A 16664-nucleotide genomic window follows, 5' to 3' on the forward strand; every position below is an offset into this window, starting at 1 on the left:
ACGATCCCTGCCCACCTCAGCAGAGTCAAATTTGGGAGGAAAGCAGGCTGCGCATCACACTCGCCAGAAGGTGGCGCCACACTCGCTGTGGTGCATGGATTTGTTGAAAGCTGCCCTTCCTCCTCCAGCATTTCTCTCCCAGCCAGACTCCAGAACCGAACATGAGCCCGACTGAGATCAAAGTGACCCAGAAAAAAGGCTGCGGGAGAAGGCATGGGTGGGAGGGGGTTGTTCCCCCCCCTCCAACAGCTCTGCAGCTTTCTGGGCCATTCAGTCGCCTTCCCCACCTCTCACTTGACAAATGAATGGGGCAGACCCCACATTGAAAGAGACGGGTGTGAGCCGGCATCTCTCGTCATTGGGAGTCCAGAAACCCAGCCACAGTCCACGTACTTGGGGGGAGGGCGCCCGTCTTGCGAAAGTTCACAAAACACTCTATGTCCTTCTCGATGCTGCATTGTTCAAGGCTCTTCCGGATCTCCTCATAATTCTGTAAGGTGCAAAAGAATGTTGTCTTCAGAAACAGGGAACCAGAAGGAACCATTTCATTGGCTCCAAACAAGAGTCCTCAGGCACCCAGGGCCGGCACTGCCCTTCACTCCGGGCCCCATCCCTAACCTGCTATCGTTGAGCAAGGCTCCAGGAATCCCATGTGGATAGGGATGTCGGAGAAATCCGCAACACATTCAAACAAGTTCAGATTTCTATGAATCCAACCTGCAGATTCCACACAGCTTTTTCCAGGTCACGTGGATTCCGTGGACTTGTGAACCAGTTCTTCACTTTTGTGGATTATTTGCAATAATGCGCATTGACACCAAGCCGCATTTGTGTATTTGCGCAATTGCGCTAATGCGCACATCCACAAATGTGCATTACTGCAAGTAGAATGACATTCTGGTTAAAAATATCCGATTCCATCAATGAGCAGATGCCAGAACGAAATATGCCTGACAAACCACAAAACACAGATGGAACGGATTTAACAAAATCAGTTCATCCCTATATGTGGTTGACCACATCAGGATACTTAAAGTTGTAGGTTGTCACAGAGAGGAAGGCCAGGATCTCTTCTCAGTCATCCCAGAATGCAGAACACGGAGTAATGGGCTCAAGTTACAGGAAGCCAGATTCCGGCTGAACAGCAGGAAAAACTTCCTGACTGTCAGAGCAATACGACAATGGAACCAAGTACCCAGGGAGGTGGTGGGCTCTCCCACACTGGAAGCGTTCAAGACGAGGCTGGACAGCCATCTGTCAGGGATGCTCTGACTTGGATTCCTGCATTGAGCAGGGGGTTGGACTCGATGGCCTTGTAGGCCCCTTCCAACCCTACTGTTCTATGATTCTATGATTCTATACCTTAACCTGGAGGTGAAGGAACTGAGAACCACCACTGTATGCCCCCACTTTTTAAAAATGTGCACAAATGTATTCAGGCAAGGCAAATTTACATATTATTTCTGAGCAATGACTATAACTAAATGTGGTACCAAAAGCCAAGCAGATCCTGCAAATACTTTCCAGAACATAGGATAATTCCTCACACACATATACATACACACACACACACACACATGAGGTTCCTGGATTTTTTACGTTGCTTTACTGCATCATGTCTTTGTTCTCACGGCCTGATGATGATATAATCATCTGTCTCTAGCAACGACCTGGCATTGTGCTTTATTTCCTTCCCAGCTGTAATCCGGCACTGGCTTTATCTTGTACAATCCCTGCTTTTCAAGGAGCCCTTCTGACTGGCCCCTTCCAACCCTACTATTCTATGATTCTCTGGTTTGGAATCTAGCAACCCTGTTTCAACCTCGTTTAGCATTGCCAGGTTTGATCACTCTCTCAATATCTCCATGCTAGGGAGAGCTTCATCTCATACTTTTCTTCCTGCCAGGCTGCTTTTCAAGACACAGGAACAAGGCCATTAAAAAATAAAGAAAGAACCCCCTCAAAGCTAGGGAAAATCTATAGCAGAAACCTAGAGAGTAGTGAAAATGCTACTGTTTACTTACATCATCATTCTTGACGCACACCTGAGACAGCTGGTTGACGTGAAGCCATAACGCATTCCGGAAGTAGTTTATCCGATCACACTCTTGGCTTTCAAAGAACTGTGGTATTAAAGGGGAGAAACATTAAAGCCCGAGTCAGAACATGAATGTGGAATTCCTTCAAGAGGGTTTACTTTATTGTTTTATGTAAAATAAATTGCTCTCTCTTAATCACAAAGATCGACAAATACAAACTTTGCAATAAAACCTCTAACACATCGGCAAATAAAACAATCAGCACCAGAATCCATAAAGAGCAGAAAATTGTAAACTTAACTTGTAAAATAGTACCAAAGCATTCAAGCCATTGGGAGGGCAGAGCTTGTGCTGCTCACCACAGCTGTGATGTTGTGGTCACCATGGTACAGATGCCCTGCAGTGCTTACACAATCACTTTTCACAAAGCATTTGCTCACACAATGGAATCACCTGATAGTGTTGTCAAACAGACAGTATTTTTACTGATCCGACCAGTAACGCTGTGTCCTTTCAGATAACCAGAACCAGAATTGGGGTGGGGGTGAAGAACCAATTCCAGATTCTGAACAGGGCCCCACCCACAGCCTGCCAGGCTCCATCTTAGCTCTGTGCCTGACTTGATTGGTTAATCTGAACTAGTTCTGCCTGCCCTTCCTCTGTCACAAAGTGCCCAATCCCTAGCCCTGGTCTGGGGACCCACGTTTTCCAAACTCTAACCATCCACAAGAAAATTAAAACACAGTGCACCTTTCTGCTGTGATCCATGTAGAAACAGAACTATTTTAGGATATCTTTAAAGAAACAATCAAAAGTACTTCCAGATGAGGCTTTTTATCTGGCAAATTGCCCTGCCTCATTCATGAAATTTCAGGGCAGGGCTGTGTGCTAGATATTGTTGTCTTCCAGTTGAAACCATCCTATGCTTTCCCATGGCTTCTTCCAGCTATTTAAAACCCTGGCTTCCAATTCTGGCTTGCCTCTTCCCCAACAAGCCAGAGTTCCTGGTTTCCATGTCACACTAAACAACCCAGGGACAGCGTGTCCCTGGGTTATTTAGCTGCTCCTGCCACAGTCCTCTATTTGAAGGGCTGCCAGAGGGCTGATCTCTATTTTGAAGGTGTCCTCAATTTGAGGGGCTGTCCAGTCCAAGTCTGGTATAAAGAACCATCGGAAGGAAGAGCTGGGCCTTGAAGTTGCCCATCAACAGCGCCTGGCCAGGAGCCTGAGCAAGACACTCAGATCACCTGGTCACAACCTTCCACACTGTGGTGAGATGTACCGTATTTCTATTTAAATTATAATAATTTTTCTGAATTTGCACCTATACATATAAATTAGCATATGCACATTTTATGCAAATCAGAATCCTCTTTTTTCGGGGTGATGCATTTCCTCTTTTGGGGGTGATTGATAAGTGGCCACTCTCCTCAGAGTGGGAGTGATCAGGCTGCATGCACCAGCTCACTGCTGCGTCCGTGACAACCCAGGTGTGAAGGTTTGAGGCCTACAGGGGCAAGGTAAAAAGGTCAGGCCTACAGCCCTGGTTTTTTTGTTGGGAGAGGGTAACCCTGAGAGGAGTAGTTTCATTTTCCTGAGTTAGATTTCATTTCTCCAGGTTTGAAACAGTACTTTCAGTTTGGGGAAAGGAGACCAGAGAGAGGAAGACCAGAGCAGGAAGAGGGAGCGGGAAGAAGCAGCCTGGAGACGTCTAAGTGCAGCTAGGGTAGAGGAATTTGCGTTTTTGCAACCTTTATTTTCTCTTAATGCCTTTTGTATCACTCAACTCTATTCTGTAAATACCTTTAGTTGTATTTGCTTGCTTTAAATCTGCTAGTAAACTGCTGTGATTAAACCCTGCGTCTAGAGTGTCAGTCACCCCACGTCTAAAGCCTAAACCCCAGATTATTGGAAAGGAGAAAGTAAAAGAACTTTTAAGGAGGGAAGAGATCCTTAAGGAGTTGCTCAGCGGGTCCAGGTCATAAGGGGAACCTTGACACCAGGTTTCTTTAAAAAAAACTGGGTTGCCACTCTTTGAGAACTCGGCCACTACCTCTCACTTGGCAATAACCCAGCATTCCATTGGCTGAGGAGGGGCCCATGAAACATCTCCTCTTCTTCTTTTTTACCTCACAAGCCTTCATGTGTTCATTCTGCCATTCTTCCCTGATCTTCTCAAGAGCGCTGACGTTCGTCTGGTAGACCCTGTCTGCAATTGGATGGAAGAGAAGAGCAATCCAGTCACATTTGGAATAGAGGGACCAAGTTCCCAAAGCACCCTGGGACGACAATCCCAGACCAAATGGCCTCAGAACCACAGCTGGCTCTAACAGTGAGGCAACCTGCCTTGGGCAGCCGACATGGAGTACCATAAAACGGCAGCGACCAGACAATTACTTGACTTTATTATTCGGGGGTGAAATGGCCTCAGGAGTGCAACCAGGTCACCTGTAGTTTTAGAGGGGTCTAGAGATCCATAATGCTTTGCTTGGGTTCATTATTGGTGCCGTTTCCTTGCTAGTGGGCCTCTGAGCATGTGAGATGAATCAAAGGTCAATAGCGCAGCCTTGGCACATTCCATGCTAACAAAGGCTAGTATCTTATCAGGGTGTAGGATGTGACTGAGAAGTGAGGCTCTGTTTATGCCGAGGTACAGGTGTCTGTGCTGGGAAAGTTCTGATTGTTTTCCTTCTGAACAAGCACTGTTAGCCTATGCTGGGAAAGTTGCAGATGAATGCTAGTTAACGCTTGCTGCTGTCATGTTGCCTCACTGCTGACATGTCTGGCATAAAACCCATTTTACCCCATGGCTCTGGATTCAGAGAAGCTGTCTGATCCAACTATTGGGTACGCCTGTGTGCTGTAAGTACTCAATAAAGGCTCCTTGTAAGCAAACCTGGCTCTAGCTTATCATTATCTCAGCACCTCCAAACCTTAGCAGCCCATGGTCGAGGCATACAGGGGCAGGGGGTTACCACCAGGGGCAACTTCTAGATTTTCTACTTCAGACAGCAAAGCATCTGGGGCCTTCTCCTGAGAAGAGGTGGGCCAAAAATCAGCCCCCAATTCTGTGAGTCCGTTCATCCCCTGCAAAAGCGGGGACAATTTTTGCGGCTTTTGCGGGGGGTGGGCAGAGGACCAGTGACATTTTCAGGGGGTGGGGGTTTTGGCACGTACGTGCCTTACTTAATTTTGCAACAAGGGTGTTGAACTTCATGCCCGGGAGCCAAATCCGGCCAACCTTGAGTCCCAATCTGGCCCTCCAGGGTTTGCCAAATGGCCACTCCCCCTTCCCCCCAACCACCAGTCATCTGGGAGTTTCCTGGCATTTGTGCAATTTTCCCCCATTCTAAAAGGTTGAAATGCCTCTCCTAGGGCTTAGTTCCTGGCGGTAAGAGCTTTAAACTGAATTAGGCAGGTATTTCTGGCACAACCCGTTTATCTTCAGCCCCTCCCACCACCAGAATGTGCCACTCTTGAGAACTTCTCCACAACTGAATTCAGCCCTTAAGTTGAAAAAGGTTTGGCACCCCTGCTTTACAAGGTGGCTGAGGGGTTTTCACATGGTTTAACCCTTTTGCTCGTAGCAATGCAGGGTTCTCTGCAACCTCCCAGGCCGGCAACGGTTCCTGAAATGCCCAAGGAACAACGCTCTGTCATGCTGTTCCCATTCTCGACTTCCAGGAACCGGAAGTCTTTAGGGCAAGAGAAACTCCTTGGACACTTTGTAAAGTCAAGCAAGATAAGCACCAAGAATCAACACCCCGCCCCAAACCCCACCCACTGGAAACATAATAAAGTTCTCCCACCTGTCATCTGCGGGGGGGGGGGGATCTAAATATAGCCCTTTCCCTGCCACCCCAGCTGCCTGGATGACTAAAAATGGCTGCCCTAAAAACTGCTCCTGTACTCTTGAAGCAAGGGTGACGAACTTCTTTTTGATGAACCAAATTCAATTCTGGAGAAGCTCAGGGAGACGGTGGGGGGGGGTGCATTCAAGTGGTGGGTGGGGCTGGAGACAAAGGGGGGCTGGGCCAAAGAGAAAGACGGTGGGGCCGCAACACCAAAAATATCGGCATAATTTAACTTGAAGTGCTTCCTGCCAGGAACGAAGCCTTAGGAGAGGCATTTCAACCTTCTAGAATGGGAAAAACTTTTTTCCTAGGAATAGCTGTTGACCCACAGGAAAAGTCCATTAGCAGCCACAGAACCAGAGCCAAGAGTGGGCAGAACCAGAGCCAAGAGTGGGTAGACTTTACAGAAATGCAGGATTGCTTCGCTGATTCTCTCGGTGGGCTGTGCCATTTCTCTCAACCTCTCTCATGCGCACACATACAAAGCAGAAGAGGAAGCAGTGGAGGCTGGTGGCTCTGATGTCAGTGGGGCAGTAAACCCACTCTGGGTTTTGGTCAGAACCAGTCAGAATTCTAAAGGAGCTATCCAAGGTGCACCTTGGATAGCTCCTTTAGAATTTTGACTGGTTCTGACTGAAACCCGGAGCAGATTCGCCACCCCACTGACATCGGAACCCCTAGCCTCCCCTGAGAGGAATCGATGCCCAGAGGGGTGCCTTTAACATCAGATGGATTTTGATGCCTTTAACATCAGATGGATTTTGATGCCTTTAACATCAGATGGATTTTGAAGAATGAGCCAAGGAAGCCTTTGATGGCATGGAGCGGTATGTTCATGCCTGCAGACCAAGTTGATGTTAAAAGGCACAGGAGCAGAGGTCAGTTCAAAAGCTGGCAACCCTACTCCCCACAGCCACTCACCTGAATCCTCCAGGGCCGTCTTTGTCTGAGCCAACTTTACAAACAGCTGGAAGGGAGGCAAAACGAAGAGCAGACATCTTAGCACAAACATGGGTTTTCTCCCAGCATCTCCCGGGTAATGGAAGAGGATCTGACCTCAGCTTTCCCTAGATCCTGAACGAGCCCTGAAATTCCCACACAACCAAGGACACCCACAACTAAGCCATGCCTGAGGCCTGCAGAATCCCAGGTGAAGCCTGATTTGGGGGGGGGGTGTAACTAATAGCAAAAGCTCTCATCAAGCCAGCTTGGGGATTGTAGCTTAGTAAAGCTGATAAGTCTGTTTTACCTCCTAAATTCCTACCTGCCCTTCGCACAAGACTACAGTTCCCATGGTTTGTCAGGGCGAGAGAATTACTGTCAAACCAGTATACAAATCCCTAGAGAGATACCACTGAAAAACATCCTTGCATACCTGTATGTATGCTGGGCTTACGAACAGAAGAAGAGCCCTGGTGGATCAGACCAAGGGTCCATCTAATCCAGCATTCTGTTCACACAGTGGCCAGCCAGCTGCCCCAATGGGAAGCCCACAAGACAAGAGTGCAATAGCACCCTACAGCTCATGTTCCCCAGCAACTGGTATACACAGGCATACTGCCTCTGGAGGTAGCAAGTAGCCATCAGGACTAGTAGGCATTGGTAGCCTTCTCCTCCAGGACTTTTAAAGCCATCCAAATTGGTGTCCATCACACATCTAAGGAAGAAGGCAGCGAAAAGCAGGGGCTGCAGTTGTAACACATCACTCTCCCTTCTTTGGACTTGTTTTCCCATCACGTTCCATGTCAGCCTTGCCTAGTCCAAGCCCTCTTCACCTCTGCACCTTGGCTACCTTTTCCTGTTGCTTTGGTGTGACCAGGTTGGTGCTCCGGTGGACTGCCTGCTCTGCCTCATCTTTGTCCCGGCACCGCTGTTCGTACAGCCTCTTTGCCTATGAAAAGTCGAGACAAAACAGTTTGCAGCAGGTTGCATCGAACTATTGCAGTGAAATGGAAGGAAGGTCAACAAATGTGGCATGTAGAATCATAGGGTGGGAAGGGGCCTACAAGACCATCAAGTCCAAGCAGCTGCTCAGTGCAGGAAGCCTGATTCCCAGGCGGTCTCCCATCCAAATACTAACCAGGGCTGACCCCGCTTAGCTTCCGAAATCCGAGAAGAGCAGGCGCATCCAGCCCTCAAGTGCTGTTGTCCAGCCAGAGGGCAGTCATTCTAATTCAGACTTCACTGACCTGGTGCCCTCCAGATCTGTTAGACTACAACTCCCATCATCCACAACCAAGATGTGGCTGGGAAATGGAAGGAACCTAAGATTTGGATCACTGGTATGACATTCCCCAGGTGGGCACACATAAGAGTTTTTAAGAGAGTTGAAAGCGGTTTGAGAGAGGCTTTGCTTCCCATGGTATCCACACATTTCTTCTGACCCACATTTACCAGTGGTCAAACAGGTTTGGGAGATTTTTCAAACCATACAGAAAACCTACAAAACCTGTTTGGTGGAAGAGGGATGGGCAGCCATGCTGCTTTCAAGCCGCTTTCAAGCTGCTCTCGACACTCGGGGGGGGGGGGACAGCTTTGGCTTTCTCTAGCCTTTGCTTCCCTTTCTTGCTCCCTTTCCCAGATGAAAAATGGGGGTGAGTTTTTTCCCTTTTGCTGCATGAAACTAATGCTGTCTTGTGCAAAGTCTATGGATTGCTAAGTCACACAACCATTAGAGGAGGGGGATTGCACAGATTCAATGCTGTATTTTGAGAACCAGATGGGAAGAATAACTCACCTCTATGGTCTTCTTATGTTGCAAATTCCGGTTTTTATGAATGGCATCCATTATAAGCTCAACCTGTGGAAAGAGTAGCCAGCATTAGTGGTCTGTCCTGCACCAAAGAAGGGTAGGGAAGGAAAGAAGAAACTCTGTCCCCCTTCTAAGGGCTTTTCTACATGAGGCTTTTAACCCGCCACTTTACCAAGGCTTCTGCTTCAGATTCCTTGTGGGATAAAGATCCAGTCCCCTACACATGTTTTTTCTTGCGGTTTTTCCTTGTCTGCCTTTCTATATGTTTCTTACATAACCTCTAGGTGGTGCTGTGGTATAGGGGAATTGTGCAAATACACTAGAGTTTCATTGCGCCATTCTCAGATATACCAGACTTTCCCCGATTTTTTAAAAACACACACACTAAAATGGTTGCAAAGAATGGGAGAGGGTCTGGAGGAGGAGGATGTTGTGTAAAGCATCTGTGAACTACTTCAAGTGAAAAATCACGAGCGCACAATAAATGCCTCATATGGAAAGGCTCTTAGAAGACCACATGTAACAAGAAAGAGAAATATTGTGATTTGTTTTCCACTTCACCTTGCAAAATAGAATTGTCATTTACTTACTAAAAGCGTTCAAGCCAAGTTTGTGGTCTTCTGCATATCCACACAGATTCTGATATCTGACATAGAATCTGAATTCCACAAGTATCAGCTTATTTTTTAAAGGGATGATATGATTCATGACAGAAGACCTGCACCAGAACAGTCAGCCATTGAGAGCACAGCTTTTCTTCCACAAGTATAGCTTGACTATTTTCATCTCCTAACTCTGCAACCCCCATGAGGACTAGAAACATGGTTTCGTTTAACAAAAGTAGAGATTCTCTGTAATCCAGGTTCTGCTCCAGTTGGCAGAGTTTTCTCAGAATCTGCACATGCAAGATGAAATTGGGCTAACAGCACTGATTTTGCCTTGGGTGGGGAGGAGGAAAATCACTGCAGGTCTGGGCTTGAAAGGGAAATTTAAAAAACTAACAACTTTTCCTTCACAGCTTTGAAATGCAAAAACACAAGCATCTACCCAACAAGGAAGTTGCATACCGCTGCACTGATTTGTCCTTATAATGTTATATGTGGCGAAATAACCTTTGGACTTCATTCATAGAATGGGCAGCGGTAACAGGAATGAGAAAATTAAAATATGCAGCCACAAAGCACCGGGAAGGCAGCACACGCTTGATCGCTGGGTCTGCACAATGTTGGTTGCCCCAGGCAAACAGGTGGCATTACGCATTTTATTACCTATGGGTCAAAAGACAGGCGTCACGCATTTTATGGCCTATGAACCAAACAACTGTGTAACTTGGACTGCCAACTTTGCCTGATGCTGTGGTATTGTGGGATGCGTGTTATCTGTAAGAAATGGCTAGTGTTGCCACCTTCTCCATCTTTATGGACTACTGTAATGCGCTCCATGTGGCGTTACCCTTGAAGATGGTTCGGAAGTTGCAGCTGGTGCAGAACGTGGCGGCCTGCCTGATTAAAGGCAGCTGTCGGCGAGATCGCATCACTCCAGTGCTGAAGGAGTTGCACTGGTTACCAGTTGTTTTCCGGGCCCAATTCAAGGTGTTGGTATTGACCTTTAAAACCCTATATGGTTCCGGTCCAGTCTATCTTAAGGAGCACCTCCAGCAACTCCAAGGATGCTGTTCAATGGGATCAGCCTCAGAAGGCCTTCTCTCTGTCCCATCAGCCAGGACAGCTAGGCTGGTGAGGACTAGGGAGAGGGCTTTTTCTGTGGTGGCCCCCACTCTGTGGAATTCCCTCCCTAGTGACCTCCGCCATGCTCCATCTTTGATGAGCTTCTGCCAGGCTTTGAAAACCTGGCTGTTCAGGCAGGCATTTGGGGTGGGTTAGGGGTTTTTTAGAGCGATGTTGATTATGTTGTATTTTGTGTTATTTGTACTGTATGCTGCCTAGAGTGGCTGGGTAGCCAGCCAGATGGGTGGCTAATTAATCAATCAATCAATCAATCAATCAATCAAATAAATAATCCTGGCTGAAGTCCTTGGAATAAAGCTCACCCAAGCTTTACCTACAACACCTGAAGTCTCTGTGTGTTTGTAAGGATCTCTGTACTGAGTTCTCTCCCTGTTTCCCCCTCCCGTCCTTTTTTGCAGCCTGGGCCATCCCCCCAGAAATTGCTGCCATGCTAATGAATTCCCACTGAATTTCAGCTGCATGCTGCAGCGAGAAAAAAGCCGCATTTTCCCTACGCAGTTTGGCAGCAGCGATCTCAGCAGCGAGATGGTGGTGCTGCCCCTAGTGGGTTCAAGGGGGGCAGAAATTGCCCACCCCTGCCCTAGGGCCTGGCACCTAGGAGTAACAGCTTTCAGGGATGCAAAGGACAACTCAAATCTAGGCATGTCTACTCGGGAGTATGCCCCAATGCAAGAGCTTTCTTGGCCAAAAAGAACAGCTCAGCTCTGTGCAGGGCATGGCGAGTTCAAATGCCTTTAAATTCTCTCCATTAGAGAGAAGTGCAGGGGACGCTTGTGGGACGGATGGGGAAACCCTGGGGGCCAGAGGTTTCCCATCCCTGACCTAAACTATGAGAAAGTGTTGCTGTCTCCCAGAGGGGTCACATTAGTCTCCGTGGAGGCTGGTGGCTCCGATGTCAGTGGGGCGATGAATCCGCTCCAGGTTTCAGTCAGAACCAGTCAGAATTCTAAAGGAGCTCTCCAAGGTGTGAAGCTTTAAAGACACAAGGGCTCACTTCATCAGACGCACAATGTTGCTCTTGTCTTTCGGACACCTTTTGCTTAAAAAAAAGGAGGCAATACATTTGCCTCAGGTCAAGAACTCCATTTTCTTCCGCAAGTTTTGCAAGGCTGAAGCTGCACGCAGTGCTAAACCACCCGCATGTGTTATTTCGTGGTGTTTCTAGCCCCAAGGTCAGAACAAGTTAATTGGACTGAGTGATCTCAGCTGCATTCCAGTGGGAACCCTCCCGCCCTTTAGGGGCCTGAGAAGCCTATGCTAGCCAGCTTGCGACCGACTAACAGGGATCAACTTAGAGTTGCCAGGAGGTTGAGCATATAACCATGGGGGTTACAGCTGCCCATTGTCTTCGTCTTACCTTGACTTTGGACTCCAAATATCTCCGTTTGGGCCTTGTCCTATTGGAAGACCTCAGCTTAGGTACGTGTAGGCAGGTTTAGGCAGCTTTGTTATTTTTAAGAACATAAGAAGAGCCCTGCTGGATCAGACCAAGGGTCCATCCAGTCCAGCACTCTGTTCACACAGTGGCCAACCAGCTGCCGACCAGGAACCCGTAAGCAGGACACGAGTGCAACGGCACCCTCCCGCCCATGTTCCCCAGCAACTGGTTCATTGCCTCTTGTATTGGAGGTAGCACATAGCCATCAAGACTAGCAGCCGTTGATAGCCTTTTCCTCCAGGAATTTGTCCAACCCCCTTTTAAAGACATCCAAATTGGTGGCCGTCACTACATCCTGTGGTAGCGAGTTCCATGGTTTAACTACGTGCTGTGTGAAGAAGTCCTTCCTTTTATCTGTCCTGAATCTCCCACCAATCAGCTTCATTTTTGCCTTTAAGTATTGTTTGCAAACGGTACTCTGGTTCTTGTGGGTCTTTTATTCCCCTTTCCCCAATAAACTCACTACCTCTTATAGGTGGTTGTCTGTGTGCTTCATTCCAAATTGCTCAGTATGAAATCCAGAACCATCCTCTTGGTTAATGCTACTGTTTAAAGTTTCAGACCTCAGCCTTAGAAATAGAGGGTGCTAGCTTGGCCCACCTATTTCATAAGCCTTAGGGGTGTCCTGTAAAGTCTGAGAGTCCCCTGGCTCAAGCTGCGTTGGATGTGAGGGGCGGTACCAGCCTATCTTGCTGGGCTGGTGTTCAGCCCAAGTAACCTTTTGTCTCTGCCTAAATCCCTGGCAGTTAGGGCAACCCCTTCCTCCCTTCACAACCAACGTCAAAGATTAAAATCAGCAACAGTAGGACAAATGCTGCCTGTAACCTCTTCAAGATATGTTTAAATATGGTCAGCGGCATATAAATATATTAAATAAACGTATTTTAAAATATGCTTCCTTTACACATATTAATTTTTGTGAACCGCTCAGAGAGCTTCAGCTATTGGGCAGTATAGAAATGTAATAAATAAATATTCAAAGTTCATACCCTTTCAAGACACAGACACCTACCAAAAATATTAAGCTCTCATCCTCCCAACAGGCATCATGACACAGACTGGGATCCACAAGACACAAGCTAGAGTTTGCGTTGAAGACACGTTCTATTGACAGAACGTAGTTTGTGCTGAAGACACCTACGTTCTATTGGCAGTATCCAGATGAGCTTGCTCCTCTGAGTTTGGATAGACAGAGAGCCTTTCTAGAATCACCATTATCTTCTATCGCACAGATTCAGTTTAAAGCATTACTGTCCTAAAGACTGATTTCACTCCACATTTTACTGAAGATATTTCAACCCCTCTGTACTCCTGACCTTTTTACGGTGGAGCTTTTGCTTCTCCCTGAAATCCTCCATTTTCCTGGCTTCTTCTCGCAGCATCTGGGCCAACTGGATATGGCTCTGACCTACAGTGTCCACCTCTGAAAGCAAGAAATGTCACCGTGATGAATGATGGGAAGGAAACATTGATGACAAGCTTTAAGCATCCTAGTCACCATCTCTGGAAAGAAAGTCACTTGTATTGCCATTTTACAGATGGGAAACTGAGGCTGAAACACAACGACTGGAATTATGGTACAACCAGAGTCAAATCTGGGTTTGTTGCCATGTGGTGCATGGAACGGGCCCAAGGGTGCTTCGAGATGGACAGCTCTTAGCACTACCAATCAAAATTGCACTGTGCATTTTGATTGGTAGCAATCCTATGCTTGTTTAGACAGAAAAAGTCCTACAACTCCCAGCATTCCCCAGCCAGCCATCCTGGCTGAGGAATGCTGGGAACAGTAGGACTTTTTTTAGGATTGTATCCTTAATGGATTTATTTTTCTGGTAAGAAAAAAGACAGAAAAAGTGGTGGGAAAACACAGAAAAGTTACAAATGGAAGGCAAATGCAACAGCTGAACCTCCTGAAAAATTCTGTGCGCAAGGCACAACAAAAGCCTCATTTGGAAGCACCCTAAATTCCTTCATATAAAGCTCCAGGCTCCTTCCCAACCACCAGGGGGCGGGGGGGGGGGCTGATTATCTATTTTTTATTTTAGCTATTTAGAACATTTGTATCCCACTGTATATCATTAAGATCTAAGGGGGGCATACAGATAAAGTCAATTTAAACAGTATAAACAGTAAATAATTTAAACAGCTAAAAGCATATTAAACCATTAAACAAGCTAATATCAATTAGAAAATCTAAAACAATAAAACCATTAAAACAGTGTGCAACTTTAGGGAATTCAGTTAGCCTCAAAGGCTTTGGTGAATAGCCATGTTTTAACTTGGTGCTGAAACTAAACCTATGTCCATGCCGATCAGGCCTCCAAGGGGAGGGCATTCCACAACCGGGGTGCCACAGCAAAGAAGGCCCTCTCCCACATCCCACCACAGTGTATGTCTTGCACTGATGGGATGCAGAGGAGGGCCCTAGGGCTTAGGGCTCTTTGGTTTCCTATCTTCTGCGTAGGTGGCATCAGTTCAACAGTTGGCCTACTGCAGGCGCAAGCAGAAGGTAAATCAGGATCTTGGATAGCACCTTTAGAGTTCTGACTGGTTCTGGCTGAAACCCGGAGCGGATTCACTGCCCCACTGACATTGGAGCCACCAGCCTCCACCACTGGCAGATAAAATTAGAGGAGGCCTTGGACCATTCTCATGCCTGGGACCAGCATGCAGGAGTCCATATCCAGAGGAAAAAGCCCAACTTCCCAGTTTCCTGAGCCCCGAGATTCAAATCGAGGAATTTTTCATGCTTCCCTAATCACACAATGGTTCTTGTTGATCAGCCCCTCCCTGTGACAGACCAGGCCGAGGGAATTCAGTCCTGCTGACAATAAAAACACCACCACACTGGCAGTGTGGGAAACTCCCAGACTACAATGCCCTACGGTTGCCTATAAAACTGGCGTCTTTCCAAGGGTGTGAAATTCCAGCAACCCACGCGTTGCACAGGGCTGGCAATCTCAGTTCCTAGAAACCAGTTATGGTCCCACAGCCTCCTGCAGATGCAGCAGTCACCACAAAGGTGGCCTTGCAAACTCAGCTAGTACAATGCATAATACACCATCGCCTCGCCACTTGGGATGTTTCACACACCCTTTTTCTACACACGACTGCCGTCCCCTCTCAGGTGAAGCACAAGGGTTTATTTTGCTCCACCTCCCCAAGCCAGGAAGCCAGGAGTAAGTGCTACTAGAACAGCTTTCCCTCATCTGGTCTCCACCGGATGCTTTGGACCTGTTCCCATCAGCCTGTCAGGGTGGAAACTGAGCCGATAGAACCCCAGAGCAGTTCTGATTCTGAGGAGGATCAGCAATCCGTGAAAGAGGAGCCAGCTCATCCCTCACAGGCACAGCAGCTGCCAGAGATTCCTCCTGCCGGCATTCCTGAGATAGATAGTGATCCTAGCAGTGAGAGAGTGTGGGAGGGGGGTTTGCTAGATGCTCGACGCAGACACAGGGAGCGACGAGTGATGGAGGGTGTGGAAAGGAGGTGTAGCGCCCGCGTAAGCAACGGCCGCCTCCCATGGACCCAAGGGAAAGAGGGAGGATCTCTCCCTAGCCCATAAGTTCAGGGTCTTCAAGTGATTCTCCTTCAAATGAGGACCAACTGCCTACCCGGAGCATAGGCTACTCCGCTGTTCATTGCTTAGTCGCTGGTGATAGCATCTGAAAGAGTCATTAAGTTGTAAAAGGATTAAAGCCTTTTTTAAATTCCTAAAAAGAATCCTTTTGTCTGTGTCTTGAGTTGGCTATTGGAGTGCACTGAAAGAGGCCACTAGGGCGCTCCTGACACAGCCCCAGTCAAACCATCGGTTCATCTAGCTCAGAGGTAGAGTGCACGCTTGGAGATGCTACCTGGCATTTCCGGGTACGGCGAAAACCTTGGGGAGCTGCTACCAATTTGGGTAGGCAATGAGTTAGATTGACCTAGGACTACACCAGGGGTGGGGAACCTCAGGCCAGGGGGCCAAATCCAGCCCTCTGGGGTTTCCCAGATAGCCACACCTCCATCCCCTGGCTCCACCCCCTTTCCCAGCTTTTGTACAGTTTTCCCCCCATTCTGAAAGGTTGTAATGCCTCTCTTAAAGTTTCATTACTGGCAGTAAGACCTTTAAGCTACAATATGGTAGAACGTATTGTATTTGGGGGGGGGGTTGTCCTCACCTCTTTTGCATTTGGCTCCACCCCTTTTGCCTTTGGCTCCGCCCACCACTGGAATGCAACCCCAGAGATCTTCTCTGAAACGGAATTTGGCCCTTGGGCTGCAAGTGGTTCGACACCCCCGCTCCACACTGACTGTCAGTGGCTGTCAAGGATTTCAGACAGGGGCCCACCAGGGTGGTGGAGAGGAAAGCAGAGTCACACCAAATAAGCGACAATAAGGACATTGACTTGATTTGCATAAGTAATACGGATCACTGCATTTAGCTTTTCTGAGGTGTTCAGATTTTTAATTAAATAAAATACATCACAGCCCTCTTCGGTTTTCCCTGCCAAGTCTGAGCACTGGTGCTGAAAACGGGCTCAAACAGGTTGGGATCTGAACGTCACCATAAATCATTCAACCCTGCAGAGCCGTGCATGGTTTAATTAAGAGCTACTGTTTGGTCGCTGTGCTCAGAATTATTGCTGGGGGCTGGACAATGGGGCAATTATTGCTGGGATTGCTGGCCCTTAATGAAATCCAGAGGACCTCCTTGAATTTTAGCAAAATCACCACTTCTAAGAACAACAGCTAAGAAAGCCACAACACCAGGTAAGGAGGGGACCAGATCTGCCCTGCTGGGGTAGCCAGGTCTCCTAATTTAAAGAGGACAGTCCTCTCTTTGAAGAG

At 47.6% G+C, this 16664-nt stretch overlaps 1 protein-coding gene across 2 annotated transcripts in view; it reads right to left on the reverse strand.

Annotated features, from left to right (window-relative positions):
- Positions 1-16664, reverse strand: part of PSTPIP2 (proline-serine-threonine phosphatase interacting protein 2) — a 52242-nt gene that overhangs the window by 11801 nt on the left and 23777 nt on the right. For both annotated transcript variants that reach the window (XM_084832850.1, XM_084832849.1), the window contains exons 5-11: positions 13148-13254; positions 8631-8693; positions 7686-7784; positions 6815-6860; positions 4169-4248; positions 2025-2123; positions 394-490 (exon numbers count right to left, since the gene is read on the reverse strand). In XM_084832850.1, coding sequence (XP_084688976.1) covers positions 394-490; positions 2025-2123; positions 4169-4248; positions 6815-6860; positions 7686-7784; positions 8631-8693; positions 13148-13254 — 591 coding nt within the window. The remainder of the gene's footprint in view (positions 1-393; positions 491-2024; positions 2124-4168; positions 4249-6814; positions 6861-7685; positions 7785-8630; positions 8694-13147; positions 13255-16664) is intronic.

This window comes from Heloderma suspectum, chromosome 2 (assembly GCF_057233095.1).
Source record: "Heloderma suspectum isolate Gila_16-S chromosome 2, 16-S_ref, whole genome shotgun sequence".
Taxonomy (NCBI): domain Eukaryota; kingdom Metazoa; phylum Chordata; class Lepidosauria; order Squamata; family Helodermatidae; genus Heloderma; species Heloderma suspectum.